Here is a 14,286-nt window from a genome sequence, read left to right on the forward strand (position 1 = left end):
AAAACAAAAACCCCCAAACAAACAAAACCCTTACAAAAGCTTTAACGGGTTGCCTCAGGTTACTACTCAGCTTTCCAATATGGTCGAATGAAACATGACTTCTTGGTTACTACTCGTGATGTAACTTCAGCAAGCGTACTTTCCCTAAAAGGCAGCTCTCTTAGCAAGAACTTCTGTAGCATTCACTTCTCCTCAACGATGAGAATATCAAAATTGCAGCCAGGATTTTATGTATAAAGTGTCTAGCAAAGAGATACTTGAATTTCTAATCTTTTGTACAGGTATTATAATCTAGAATTTTGGAGAAATCCTAAGTCTCACATCTCATCTTCCTCTGACAACAGTTGCACAAAAAGCAATCTCTTGGATAAGCTTCTATCTGAATTTTGTATCTAAAACACTATCCAACACATAGGAACCCACGCATACATGCATGCAAATGGGACACTCCCACCTCCCTCACTCTGTCGTCTTCTCCTTCTCTCCCTTTCTCTTTAGGATCTTTAGATCTTTTATTCAAATCCTCAGCTGTTCTTGTCAGTTGCAAAAGTCACATTGTTATTGCGGGGCTAACATGTATATCTCTCCCTCTATATATATATACATCTATATATATATGATCTAGATCAGTTATATTTTTTAAACTGAGCAAGTAAACCACAGAGCTAAAATTAGCCTGGAAAATACCATAATACTTACCCAGTAAATAATCAGCAAATGATTGGATAGACTTCCTGTCTCCCGCTCCTGAGCTAACCAGACAGCCTCATTCTACCATAAAACCAGAGCTTTTACCATGAAGAATGTTGCCTTGGGTGGGCAGGTCAAGTTCATGGAATTTGGGTGCACGACATCCACTCACCTGCATGCCTTCTTGACCTGAGATCCCTATCCCAATGTCTGCCACTTGTATCATGCTAACATCATTGGCACCATCACCTTATGGGACAGAAAAAAAGGTGAGAAACATACGAGGAGTAAAGAAATGATGCAAACTTTGCAAATCAATATTGACCATTCAAGAAAACAAACACATCCTTCAAAGTACATCCCATGTCTCCAAGTTACCTGGAAGCTAGTTAAGCAGAAATTAAATGTGGCATCCCACTGCCATCAGGATGAATCCAAATTCAATACTGCCTTAAAATCCTTCATGCTATGGCTTCTTTTTGGACTCACCTCTCCTTTCTCCATGCCACCCACTCTACTTTCAATTTTCCAGATATAACCTGCTTCTTTCAGCACTGCACATGCTGTTTCTCTATTCTTTTTTATTTTTATTTTTAAAGATCTTTATATTGATTCTTAGTGAGAGAGGAAGGGAGAGGAAGAGAGGAGGAGAAACATCACTGTGAGAGTATAACATTGATCTGCTGCCTCCTGCACGCCCCCTACTAGGGATCATGCCCAAAACCTGGGCATATGCTCTGACCAAGAATCGAACTGGCAACCTTTTGGTGTACAGAAAGACGCCCAACATCAATTGAGCTATCAGCTGTTAAAGTGTGTATACATTTTTTGGGGACACCCTGTATTTATGCTTTTTTGTTTTACTTCATTTGTTCATTATATGCCCTCCTACTAGATATAAGCTCCTTAAGAAATGGCCCTTTGTCAGTTGTATATACTCTTGTAGCTCCACTGCCTAGAAAAATGCCTGGCACATAGAAGGCACTCAATAAATATTTGTTAAATAGATAAATAAATGAATTGTTCATGTCCCTGAATTAAACTTTCCGGAAGGTAGCACTCCTAGATTTTTTCAGTTCTGTGATTCAATATATTACCCTCCTTAACCCAGATGATTTGCGTTACTAACATGCAACCCAAAGCATCTTGACTATTATACTGTCATATCCCCACCACCTGGTTCATAGCAGGTGATCAAATAGGTGATGAAGGAAAAGAGGAAGGGGGGGGAGGGATGGAGAGAATGAAGGAAGAAAAAGGAAAGGGAAAGCACAGCCAGCCAGAAGGGTAAATACAGAGTGTCCCAAAAACATATACACACACTTTAACAGCTGATGCTCAATTGATGTTCCTTTCTTTTTAGCCAGGCTAAGCTTTGAACAAAGGAAATTCATCCTAAAATGCTACTGAAAGTTTGAAAATGCAGTTGAAATACAAACACTGCCTTTATAATTATTCAAAGTGTGTACACATTATTCAAAGTGTATATACTCAAAATGTGTATACCATGTATACCCCCCAAATGTATACACACTTTAATAGCTGATAACTCACTTAATTCTCACTCCTTTTCAGGTTTAACTGATTTGAGATAATGGGTGAAGCCAGACTAAGCTTTGAACAAAGAAAATTCATCCACTAGACTTTTTTATGGGGATACATAAAAGATAAAGTTTACGGTACAAAACTGGCAACAGCTGATGAATTGAGGGCGCACAAGTACCAAATGAAATGATTCTTGATGTTTGTGATTCCATTGCTTCATGTTATCAGCAGTGCGTGGACTAGAATGGTTATCAGTTTCAAAATAGGCATTGATAAAAAATAAATTATTTCTTTCTCTATATTCTTTAAAGTTTTTAAAATGAACTGTATGTTAATAAACACTGACTTCATAATCATTCAAAGTGTGTATAGATTTTTTCAGGACACCCTATAGATAAACAGAAGGAAGAACAGACAGAAGGATCAGCCCGTGGTACGGCAGGAAGGTGAGAAGCACAGGGCAGGGTTCCATCCCCACTCACCAATGGCCAGGGTCATCACCCGGAGATGGTTGCGTACCAGTTTCACCACCTCGCTTTTCTGCAGGGGTGTGGCTCGGCAGCAGACCACAGCTTGACAGCAAGCTGTCAGCTCCAGGAACTGCCTCTGCAGGCTCTCCTGCAGGGCAAACTCCAGGGTCTTCCCAGTGATAACGAGTCCAGCACGCAGCCCTGAGCCCTGGGGAGCAGAAGGCTGGTATAAATCCTTGCTTAACGATGCTTGCTTGGGGAAGGCTGGATTCTTCTTCTGAAGTTCTTTCAAAATTGTGCCCATCAGCATCTCACAGGCATCCTTGAAACAAGAGGCAAAGACAGTTAGCCTTGGGGCTCCTTGGTGGCCACATCCAGCTGAATTTGTCATTGTCATACTTCAGCAATTACTGCATCAAGGCAATCCCTGGTCACTTTAGAAGACCTGACAGCTCTTTCACAATGACTTCTGTGTGCATGTGGGGAGCAATTAAAAGGATGGGGTCATCTCATGCCCAATTCTACAGCTAAGAAACAGCTATAGAATTCCTTTATTTGTGGAATTTACCTTCTCAAATAGTGAATCTCAAGAGCCCTTTGGTCTTATTCTGCCAATTACTAGCTGCTTGACTTTAGGCAAATCATGTAACCCCAAGGTTCTCATCTGAAAAATACAAACATTGTCTACATCATAACATTACTGTGAGGAATACGTGAAATAATGCGTAAAAAGCTCTTAGTGTGAGGCATGACACATAGCCAAATTTAAATCAGTAGTTATTGTTTTTATCTTCTTTTTGATTAAATGCATTCATTCACTCATCCATTTACTCACTAAGTATTTATAGAGGAACTACTGTATGTTAGAAAGCATTCTAGGTGCTGGGGCTATGCCAATAAACACAAAAATCCCGGCCCTCATGGAGAGGATATTCTGGTTGAGATGTTCTTAGTGGTGCTTATCACATGTGGTGGGTGCGCATCCCTCACACTAGTTAGGAAGTTCTTCTAATGCCTAAAAGGGCCACATCAGGCACTCAGTCAGTATTCACTGAATAGATTATACTCAAGACTAACAATCAACTTATCCAGAAATTGTGTCAAGTGACCCCTAAGAACAGAGCCAAGTGAAATCCAGGAGCAGTGCATTTATGTTTATATGCTAATACTAAACTTGAAATACTTTATTCATGAAAGAGTCCCTCACTCAGAGGCCATTTATTCTTATTTCAAATGCTATTTTATCAAGCATTTCTCAACCCTCAACAAAATGAAATAGGTAGGGAAGAAGCAGATATGGGTATGTAGGCATGACACAGCAAAGATTAACTGCATAAACTATAAACAAGAGATTCCACTTCAAAATGGAGATACCTGGCAACCTTTACCTTTGGAGCAAATCTGATCCCAATTCTACAAACACAGTCTTTGTAGCCTTTATACGCTCACAGTGTACAGGATGCAGTCTGAATGGATGCCTTCCAAATTACAGATGCAAATTTTCTGTAGTATTATGATTCTAGATTGATTACACAGATGGTCTAATCCTCTTATTTGCATATGTATGTGTTTAATTTTATAAATTAAAGGTACTTTCAGAAGTGTGTATGTACACAAACAGGTAGTTGATCTTCATTATTTGTGGGATTTGTGATTTCACCTACTTGCTGAAATTTGTCTGAAATCCTACAATCAATACTCATGGTGCTTTTGCAGCCATCTGTGGACATGGACAGAGTGACAAAAAATGTGAGCCTAAGTCGTGCACCTTTCCAACCGAAGCTGAACAAGGGGACACTCTGTCTTCTTATGTCAGCTCCCAAACTGTCCACAAGTGTTCTTTCCATTATGTGTTTGGTGACACATTTTGGTGCTTTTTGTTGGTGATTTCACTGTTTAAAATGGTCTCCAGCCCGGCCGGGCATGGCTCAGCGGTTGAGAGTCGACCTAGGATCCAGGCGATTGGGGTTCGATTACCGGTCAGGGCACATGCCCGGGTTGCGGGCTAGGCAGCTGATCAATGACTCTCATCATTGATGTTTCTATCTCTCTCTCCTTTCCTCTCTCTGAAATCAATAAAGATATATAAAAAATAATAAATAAATAAATAAATAAATCAAATGGTCTCCAAGTACAACCCTGAAGTGCTGTCTAGTGTTCCTATGCACAAGAAAGCTACAATGTCCCTCATGGAGAAAATACATGTGTTAGATAAGCTTTGTTCAGGTATGAGTTACAGTGCTGTTCAATGTTAGTAAATCAAATGTGTGTGTGCATAATGAGGTGTTTTTAAACAGAAACACACATGAAACAAGGTTATGTATTGACTGGTTGGCAAAAAAGTGTGACCAGAGTCTCGTGAGGTCCTAATCCTGTATTTTCCCAAGGGGTAATGGATCACTATTCACTAACTCAGTGTTTGTGACAACTTTACATAACTCAATGAATAATTGAGAGTCAACTGTATATAAATATATAGACAGATAAATACAGACTATGTAATATATACAGTTCTATAGAAAGCAGACTTGACAAGTAATCAGATAAATACAGATTATGTAATCTATACTGTTCTATTAAAAGCAGACTCGACAAGTAATCAGCTGAAGGTGCTTAAGCAAATCATCAGAACTACTATGTGCCTGGCATTTTACATGCATGGACTTGAGTGATCATAAAACTAAACTAAGCCCACTGTGTTCTGTTTAGTTATTCTGAAATTCACACAGGTAGAATAGCTATTGGTAGCACTCAGAATAGCCCACAGTTGATAGGCTGTGAAGCCTTCTTGGATTGGTAGTGTTAAATGCTTTTACCATAAATTGTATATTTACAAATAAATTTCACAATCTTAAACATGTTACTGCTTAAGAAAATGTCAAAGTCAAAATCAAACACCAAGAACTGATTACTTTTCCTTTTTAATGTTCATTGAACTCCTTGCATCTGCCAGGCAAAACATTAACCAATTTACATATTTTCATTTAATGTCTTCATCGACCTCATGAAATAGGCGTTACTCTCACGTTATAGGTAAGGAAAAAGGCTCAGGAGGGTAACTCCCCAAGGTCACATACCTGGTCACTGGCAGGCCAAGTATTTGAACCTGGGTCTTATCAGCTTTAGGGTACACCCAATTTAGTGATTACAATGACTAAGCATTTTTTTGTGCTCAGCCCTGGGCTGGTACTGGGAGGTGGCTGGTAGTAGTGGTTAGGTGTCCCTGGGCCACTGCGAACTAATGAAGAGAACCTACTCTGTGTGGATTATGGAAAATTTTATTTCCTTAAAGTGTACCGTCTGGTTGGATATTGACTGAGGCCTGATCATAAAAACATGGCTAACGTGGCTAACTGAACATGACAGCCTGTGACAAAGGTCAAAACTAAAACACGATCAGATGAGAAGCTCCAGAGATGTGAGAAGCAGGCTGCCGTGACGGAATGGACGTCAGTGATTAAGTCTGATTACTGAGGAAGGCATGAGGAAGGTTTTCCAAGCTAATTAAACAACATGCATAAATCTTAGACTATCACTATACTAGAAGTCTTCTGAAAAAAATAAGTAAAACGCTTGTTTATTGATTAGAACATTTGTGTTAGAGATTGGGTGGGGTGTGGGGGGATAGGAGGGAGAATGTTGAGAAAAAACAGTTGGGTCCAAACCTTCAAGTTCCTTTTCCTTAAAAAAAAAAACAACACACAAAAACTACCCATTTTCCCTTCCCATAAAGTTTTTCAAACTTTTGAAATTCTCAGGAGCACTATACAAGAATCACCACTAGAGGGCAAGCTTACCCTGAGAGTCTATTTTTAGAATTACCATGAAAATATTAATTTATTCACCTGATTCCAATAGAAATCATCACTTCCCCTCAACTTGAAAGGGAGGTAGATTCCTGTTCCAGAGCTTGATATATTTTGTCATTATGGGCTAAGTTTTGTCAAATCCCTGGTAACCCACCCAATAAGAGATGGGGGGGGGGGGAATTAAAAAGAAACTTTCTTTTAATCCCTTTATTCAGCAATGATTCCTCTGAATCATTCTGTTTCACCAAGCCTTTGGAAAAACTCTGATGCCCTCCCCCAAGCATGAGCTAGGCTGCTGGGTAGAATAAATAATTATCAAGGAGCTAATAGTTACCGGGTTTTCTTTCTCCTTACATTCATCAAATCACAAATGCTCCACTGGCTTTGAAAAAACAAAAATGGCTGGTTTAATCTCATGACACATACTTTACTCTGGGTGTTGAGGATAAAGAGCTTGTCATCGGGCTCCAGCAATTTGCATGCATAAGCGATGTTGACAGCTGTCTCCTGCTTGTCCCCTGTTAGCATCCAGATCTTGATGCCGGCTTTGTGAAGGGCATCTATGGACTCGGGGACTCCCTCCTGCAGACGGTCTTCAATGCCAGTAGCACCTAAAAATTCACCAGAGTGCACAGGGCTTGTAAGAAACTAAAGCCAGCTGAAGGTCACCTAGGCTGTAACTGAACCATATCTGTTAGCCAACCCAATCTTGCTCCAGTAACTTCCAGGGATCCACAGGAAGTGTGAAGACCCAGACTAAAATCATATACAAAGTGATATTTTCTGAAGGAAGCCTTAGGAATCAAAAAGTTTATCAAACTCACTTGTTCTCCTTTTGGCTAGCTTTCCTCTCTGTAAGTTGAGGGGGAATTACTTCAGTTACTTTGTAACCTTGCTCTACAATTTTATAATTCTATGATACTCTCAAGGGTAAGGGCAGACTTTTAAAGAATGCTCTTGTGACATGAAAAAGTGCTCAATGTCACTAATCATCAGAGAGATGCAAATTAACACCACAATGAGGTACCAGCTCACACCTGTCAGAATGGCTGCCACCAACAAGTGCTGGCAAGAGTGTGGAGAAAGGTGAACCCTGATACACTGCTGGTGGGAATGCAGACTGGGGCAGCCATTATGGAAAACAGTATGGAGGTTCCTCAAAAAATTAGAAATGGAGCTGCCTTTTGACCCAGTGATCCTACTTCTAGGAATATATCCTAAGAATCCTGAAACACTAATCAGAAAGAATATATGCACCCCTATGTTCACAGCAGCACAGTCTACAATAGCTAAGATCTGGGAACAGCCCAAGTGCCTATCAGTAGATGAGTGGATAAAAAAATATGGTACATTTACACCATGGAATACTACGCAGCTGAATACTATGCACCTTCTTTTTTAAGATTTCTTACCTTTTGAGACAGCATGGAGGGACCTGAAGAGTACTATGCTAAGTGAAATAAGCCAGTCAGAGAAAGACAAATATCACATGATCTCACTTTTATGTGAAATCTAATGAACAAAATAAACTGAAGAACAAAATAGACCCAGAGAAATTGAAGCATGGAATAGACTGATGTATAACAGGGGAAAGAGTAGGGGGGTAGGAAGAGATTAACCAAAGAACTTATATGCATATATACATAACCCATGGACACAGACAATAGTGTGGTGAAAGCCTGGGGAGGGGGCAGGAGGAGGGGGGGAGGGGTAAATGGGAGGGGGAGGGGACATCTTTAAAATTTTCAATAAAGATAAATTTTAAAAATTTATATATATACATATATAGAATGCTCTTGTCAGTAAGACATAATATCAATTTTCAATGCTCTTTCATAGTATAAGTCCACAGATCCCTTTTCTGCAATGGGGCAAGATAAGTATTAGAATTCAAAAGTTTTGCAGATTTTATAAAGGTAGTAAGGTGCATATATTATATTTTGTAATATCTGATAATCTAACATTAATATTTCTGCAGCAAAACATATAAATGTTCACACTAATTAGGGTAATGACTTATAAACACTCTTATCAAATCAGGCCTGGTTTTGCTGCCACATGAGTTCTGGCCCTCAGCCCACAGAGCGTTTTCCAGTTTGGAATTTCAGGTGAGGAAATGTGGACCCCGAGTAGTCACCATGGCACCGAAAAATGACTGAGCAGTGGGCATCACCACTCTATCGCCCAGATGCTAAGTGATCCCTGTTCTCCTCCCAACCAGAGGAATGGGGCTCAGTTGGTCTCTTGGTGTGTTAGTGCTTATGTTGGAAACTAGATCTCCAGACTCTAAGGCAGTGGTTCCCAGCTTTGTCTGCCTCTTAGAATTACTTGGGGAGCTTTTAAAAATTCAAAGGTCCAGGCCACACATCAGAGCAACTGAATCAGAACTCCTGGGAAAAAGATGCAGGCACCAGTGTTTTTAATAGCGCTCCAGAAGATTTCAGGATGCAGCTCAATCTTACACAAGAGGTGCCCGTTGTTCACTGAAATCAGGAAAAGAAGACAGAGAAATAAATTTCATTAGTCCAGCTGCAGGTGCAAACTAAAGAACACGGGCCCTGGAGCCAGAAGGACCAGAGTTTCTTTCTAGCTTTGTCAGTTGTGAGCTTGGGACTTTGGACAAGTCATTGAAATGCTCTGTGCCCCAAGTTTCTTCTAAATAAAATGAAGACTTGTTGTGCAGATTTAAAAAGATAACATATATTAAGTAACTTATCTACTGCCTGGCAAGACACTTCGGCTTTCTTCTCTTGAACAAGGATATTTATTGGACTTTGTATTCTATGTTAAGTGTTGGGGTTTTAAATGACCTTCTTAGGAAAGACCACCCTGACTTGACCACAGCTGAAAGTCGAGCTCGCTGCAGTGGGAAACAGAATACAAAGCATTGGAAGCTGGATAGAGATGAGACTGGACAGAGTGTACAGAACCACATATATCTACTAGATCAAAGTAGGGGGGAAAGGCGCTGGTGAGTAACTTAGAAATGGCAAATGTTTTTCAAAATTCTGCATTCAGAAAATACAACATAGTCTACCTACCAAGTAGAGTCAGTTTGTTCTCCAACCTCCTGGCAGATTCAAGCAGTAATTCTTCCCTGTTGTCAATGCTGGTTTCAGCTAAAAAGTGATTCCTCAGCCACTCTTCATATTCAGTGTCACTCATGACCTATGGGGGAAGGAAAGAGCAGAGAGGCAGGCATGTGATGAGCTTGTCAGAACTGACTCCTGGAGAAATGTCAAGCCATCGACTTATTTTAGGTATTCCTCTCTGGGCACACTCATGTCAGGTCCATACCCTCACATACCTCGTCATAAGCTTCCCGAATTCTTTGATCAGCCTAGTGTAACACTGATGATGGACAGACCCTATAGCTCAGCATCTCTGGAAAATTCTAGGCACCATACAAGAGGAAATTGGGTTCATCTATTTAATTAAACCAGAAAGTATGCAGTGGGGAGAAGTAGCCACTTAAAGTTCAGGATGATTCTAATGGTGTCAAGATTGTTCAGTTTGAGGTGTATGAAGTCAGCGGCACCTCTGATGTCTTCTGATAGTTGGCTTATGGGGTTGGTGAAGCAAGAAAGTAGTGTTCCAAATAAAAATAAGTGGAATTCCTTGAGAAGGAACAAATGATCCATGTTCCTTTTGTCTTTAGGTTGCCAGAGGGAGAAATCTACTTTTAAGTTCTTATAAAGCAGCTGGAGTAGAGGGCAAGGCACTTTCTATCTATTCCAACAGTTGTAAGAATGGGGGGTTCAAGATCAAAAGAGACCCTCTGTCTTTTCAGTGAAATGATCCTACACCTGATTAAAATGTAGCCCTGTGGATGTCAGGTTCTCTTAAATCAAATTACCTTGAGGGCAAGAGCGGTAGTGTGCTAAGCAGCCTCACCTTCTTTGCTATACATAAAGTGCGTAGGCCTCGTTTGGCATAGTCATCCAAGTGTTTCTGCGTTTTCTCCCTTATTACCATCTGTTGTTTTTCCAGACTTGATCCATCTGAAATAATTAACAAAACACAAGTGTTGCCATCGGTCTGCCCAATTATAGACGTATTTTTAAAAACAATAACAGCTTAACCCACAACAAGCAAAAGGCCTTGTAGTTTGAATCTCAAATGTACATTTATAAAAGGGACCCTCAGAATTAATCTTTCCCTTGTTCCTTGTCTCCCTGGGGAGAGAAAGGGGAAAATACCAAGAAGGCCATATCAACACTGTTCCCTCACCATCGATAACAGCAATAACAATAGCTACAATAATGCCGCCAGTCACTCGTCGGGCACTTACACTTTGCTTGGCATTGGGCAAAGGCTGTATATATTGCATACAGTATGATGTTAAACCTCTGAGGGACCTATAAAGAAGGTACTATCACCCCCATTTACTGAAGACTTAGGCACAGAAGTCATATAATTTTATCAAGACATAGCTAATGACAGAGGCCACATTTGAACCCCGGTCTAGGTAGTCCCAAAGCTTAGATGCTTTCTCACCCAATCCTAGCGAGCCTTCCCTACTTCACCAAGTGTGACTGATCCCCACACAGCTGCTTGTTTGCTTTCATAAAACCAGACAGTGGTCTTTTCGTCTAAGCCCTTCATCTCTCCACCCTCTCAGTTCCATGTGAACCCACCTGCGGAAGCCACGGACAGCAATTCCATGATTACAGAATCAGCACCCTTTGTGTACACCACAACTTGGTTGGAAAGAGGGTGCCGGACCACCACAGACATTCTTTTTCTCACTGAGTCGAAGGGCAGGATGTGCAGGAGTTGAAATGTTAATGGTCCCAGAGCAGCGAAGTCCACCATGACCTGCTCTGGTGTCCGGGACTGTAAAGTGCACTGGTAAGCCCGGGCGGCGTACACCAAGGCCGCCTCATCCGGGCTCTCGGCCTCGTAACACAGACTGGAGGTCACGGGCTGTCCAGGGAGGGAGTCTGCCTTGCCACTGGTGATGCCTGCATCACCATTTTGTTTCTCTTTTTCCGTAGGGCCAGCTGAGCTACCAGAACCCTGAGGGCTGTCTGCTGTCCGGGACACCTCTTCCTCCACAGGCGAAGCCAGTTTTGTTCGACTGAAGAGAGAGAGTTTGCTCACGAAGGCGTTTTGGACCCCAGGAGATGGCTCTTTCCCACTGGCAAGAGATGGTGAACTTGATCTTCGGACAGATAGTCTCTGGAAAAGGTTTTTAATCTCTTCCAAAGACTTAATGGGCATTCCACTCAGTGAAGAGAGTCGGATCTAGGAAAGAATTTGGGAAGGTCAAAAGCATTTTAAGACAATGGTGAAGTCAAACGGGAAAAATCAGATACAAAGAGTTACCACTCCCTTAAATAGATAGCAGCCTGCTTCCTGCTTATAACTACCACAGAAAACATTATCAAGAATGAAAATAGCCATAATGAAAATGATGTGCTAATGTTGAGGGTATTATGAATTTCTACAACTATTTAGAAGAAACTTGACAAATGATAGCAAAAGACATAAAATGCTAATATTGCTGGCAGTATGTGTACTTATTAGCAATTATTCCTCATGGGCTAATTTATAGAAAAGTCCATAATCTTTTTTTTTTTTTTAATATATCTTTATTGATTTCAGAGAGAGGAAGGGAGAGGGAGGGAGAGAGTTGAAACATCAATGATGAGAGTCATTGATTCACTGCCTCCTTTATATCTCCAACTGGGGATGGAGCCTGCAACCTGGGCATGTGCCCTGACCGGGAATCAAACTGTGATCTCCTGGATCATAGGTTGATGCTCAACCACTGAGCCACGCCCGGCCAGGCAAATCCATAATCTTTATTGTATGCATCTTAGCAATAACAATTTAAAAATTGTAAGCAAAGTAAGTATTTAATAACAGCATATTAGATTAGGAAGAGCAATTAATTAGGTCCTAAAAATTTCTCATTCAGAAGTGCCCAAGGAATTAAAAAGCTTTCTTCTAAAATTATTAATTTTATGATAGTTTGAAGAACTCATGATGGTCAGCTTACAAACTGAAGCTCAATCACAGATGAGGTTTCTGGGTTTCACCAGAATTCTGATTAGTTCCTTTTTCACTGCCTTCCTATCAATACCTTGAAATATTATGAAACTTGGGCTCCTATATTCCTATAGAGATTTTACTTTTGGCCATAGAATATTATATTCTTTGGGGATAAAGTACCAATGTTTCTTAAGCAGGAAACACCAAAAGATGTCTACTTGGAAATAGATGTATATAAAGTGTTATACTGGGAGAAAATGGAATCCAGCAATTCATTCTCTAATTATACAATCACTTTGCAAAGGGCAACTTTCTAGTTGAAATCTTATAAAAATACAGTTTCTGATCAAATGAAAGCTTAATTGGAAGTAAATTATTTTTTATGTTAAAGTTGACCACCCCTGAAGTTGCCAAAAGAAAATGATCTGATGGAAAATTAAAATTTAATTGGGTTGTGCTGCAAATTGAATTTTAAGTGGATGTGTGCAAAACGGGAGATAGTTATACACAAGGAAGCCAGCACAGCAAGTGGTGAATCACCAGGCTCTAAAACAAGTTTTTCTTCTTAACTGAAAATGAATTTTCCATGAATTCTAAGCTACAGATAGACTTTAGAAATCCAGCTTTTGTGGGAATTGCAGAACCTTGGTATATAACAGATGCATCGGATTTTAGATGGGTTGATTTAAAACTAACTCAACTGCTACTTGAAAAGGTACATTCTCATTAAACATGATAATAAATACAATACTTTGTATCTTGCTCGATGCAGTGCATACTATGTTGGGGGGTCTCAGAAATCTCAAAGAAAGCTTCCATTTGGTAAGAAAACTAAAGCAAGGTGAACAGATCCACATTCCACAAGAACCACTTTCATCAGCTACCCTCCTAGAGGCAAAATAGTGCAGTAGCATTGAGCCACACTTCCTGGGTTCAAATCCCACCTTCCCACAAAACCATCCTATGAGTGGGCAAGTTATCTAACCTCAACTGTAGAAGAGAAAATTACAGTAGAGTAATAGTACCTAACTAATGGGGTTGGTGGGAGGATTAAAGACGTTAATACCATAAATCACTTAGAGCACGATAAGTGCAGAACACAGACCAACTGCTGTATAAATGTTAAGCTGGTACTACTAGTTGCTATTATTATTATTAATTACTGTCCACATAACAAGACCTGTACAGGTACATTTAAACCCAAGGTTCTCTTCTGGAAGGTCACTTTGGTTTGCATTAGAGACCTTACCTTTTGCCGTGGTTGGTTAGGAGCAGAAACCACTACTGTGTTGCAAATTGCCAAAGCAATAAAGAAGTCAATGATGTACCAAGTCTCCGGTGGTGGATTTGGGAGAGTCTCATCTAGTGGGGCAAAGAGCTGAGGTGTAATCTGACTAAACTTGTCCAAAAGCCTGGTGTCTGGTACCACATCTGTTTCCTGGAGAGCCAAGAAGACAAAGCGTTATTATAACAAGTATCTAAAAATGAGAGTTTTAAACTAAATCTAAGTGAGAAGCAGGTTTTATAACTAGAATATATGAAGTATGAGACAGTGAACTTTATTCTTCTAAAAAAGATTTATTGTACATGATATCATGGAAAGAATAGGGAAATAAAAGACAAAAAATGGAAAATTCAGAATGAACAGTATTTATGGGGACTATGTTGACTATTAAACTAAATAGGAGATAGGGACAATGTTTTTCACCAAAATCTAGCTGAATGAGTTTTTCTTATTTTGAAATACACAGTACCAGAGCGATACATGTTATTGT

At 40.1% G+C, this 14,286-nt stretch overlaps 1 protein-coding gene across 1 annotated transcript in view; it reads right to left on the minus strand.

Moving 5' to 3' along the window:
• ATP10D (ATPase phospholipid transporting 10D (putative)) overlaps window positions 1–14,286 on the minus strand; it is an 84,798-nt gene that overhangs the window by 18,623 nt on the left and 51,889 nt on the right. Inside the window, exons 11-18 of the mRNA XM_087827579.1 lie at window positions 13,761–13,949; window positions 11,152–11,761; window positions 10,409–10,515; window positions 9,556–9,682; window positions 8,926–8,997; window positions 6,941–7,125; window positions 2,718–3,027; window positions 863–939 (exon numbers count right to left, since the gene is read on the minus strand). Of these exons, the coding sequence (XP_087683705.1) occupies window positions 863–939; window positions 2,718–3,027; window positions 6,941–7,125; window positions 8,926–8,997; window positions 9,556–9,682; window positions 10,409–10,515; window positions 11,152–11,761; window positions 13,761–13,949 (1,677 nt within the window). The remainder of the gene's footprint in view (window positions 1–862; window positions 940–2,717; window positions 3,028–6,940; window positions 7,126–8,925; window positions 8,998–9,555; window positions 9,683–10,408; window positions 10,516–11,151; window positions 11,762–13,760; window positions 13,950–14,286) is intronic.

This window comes from Miniopterus natalensis, chromosome 1 (assembly GCF_054644295.1).
Source record: "Miniopterus natalensis isolate mMinNat1 chromosome 1, mMinNat1.hap1, whole genome shotgun sequence".
Lineage (NCBI taxonomy): Eukaryota > Metazoa > Chordata > Mammalia > Chiroptera > Miniopteridae > Miniopterus > Miniopterus natalensis.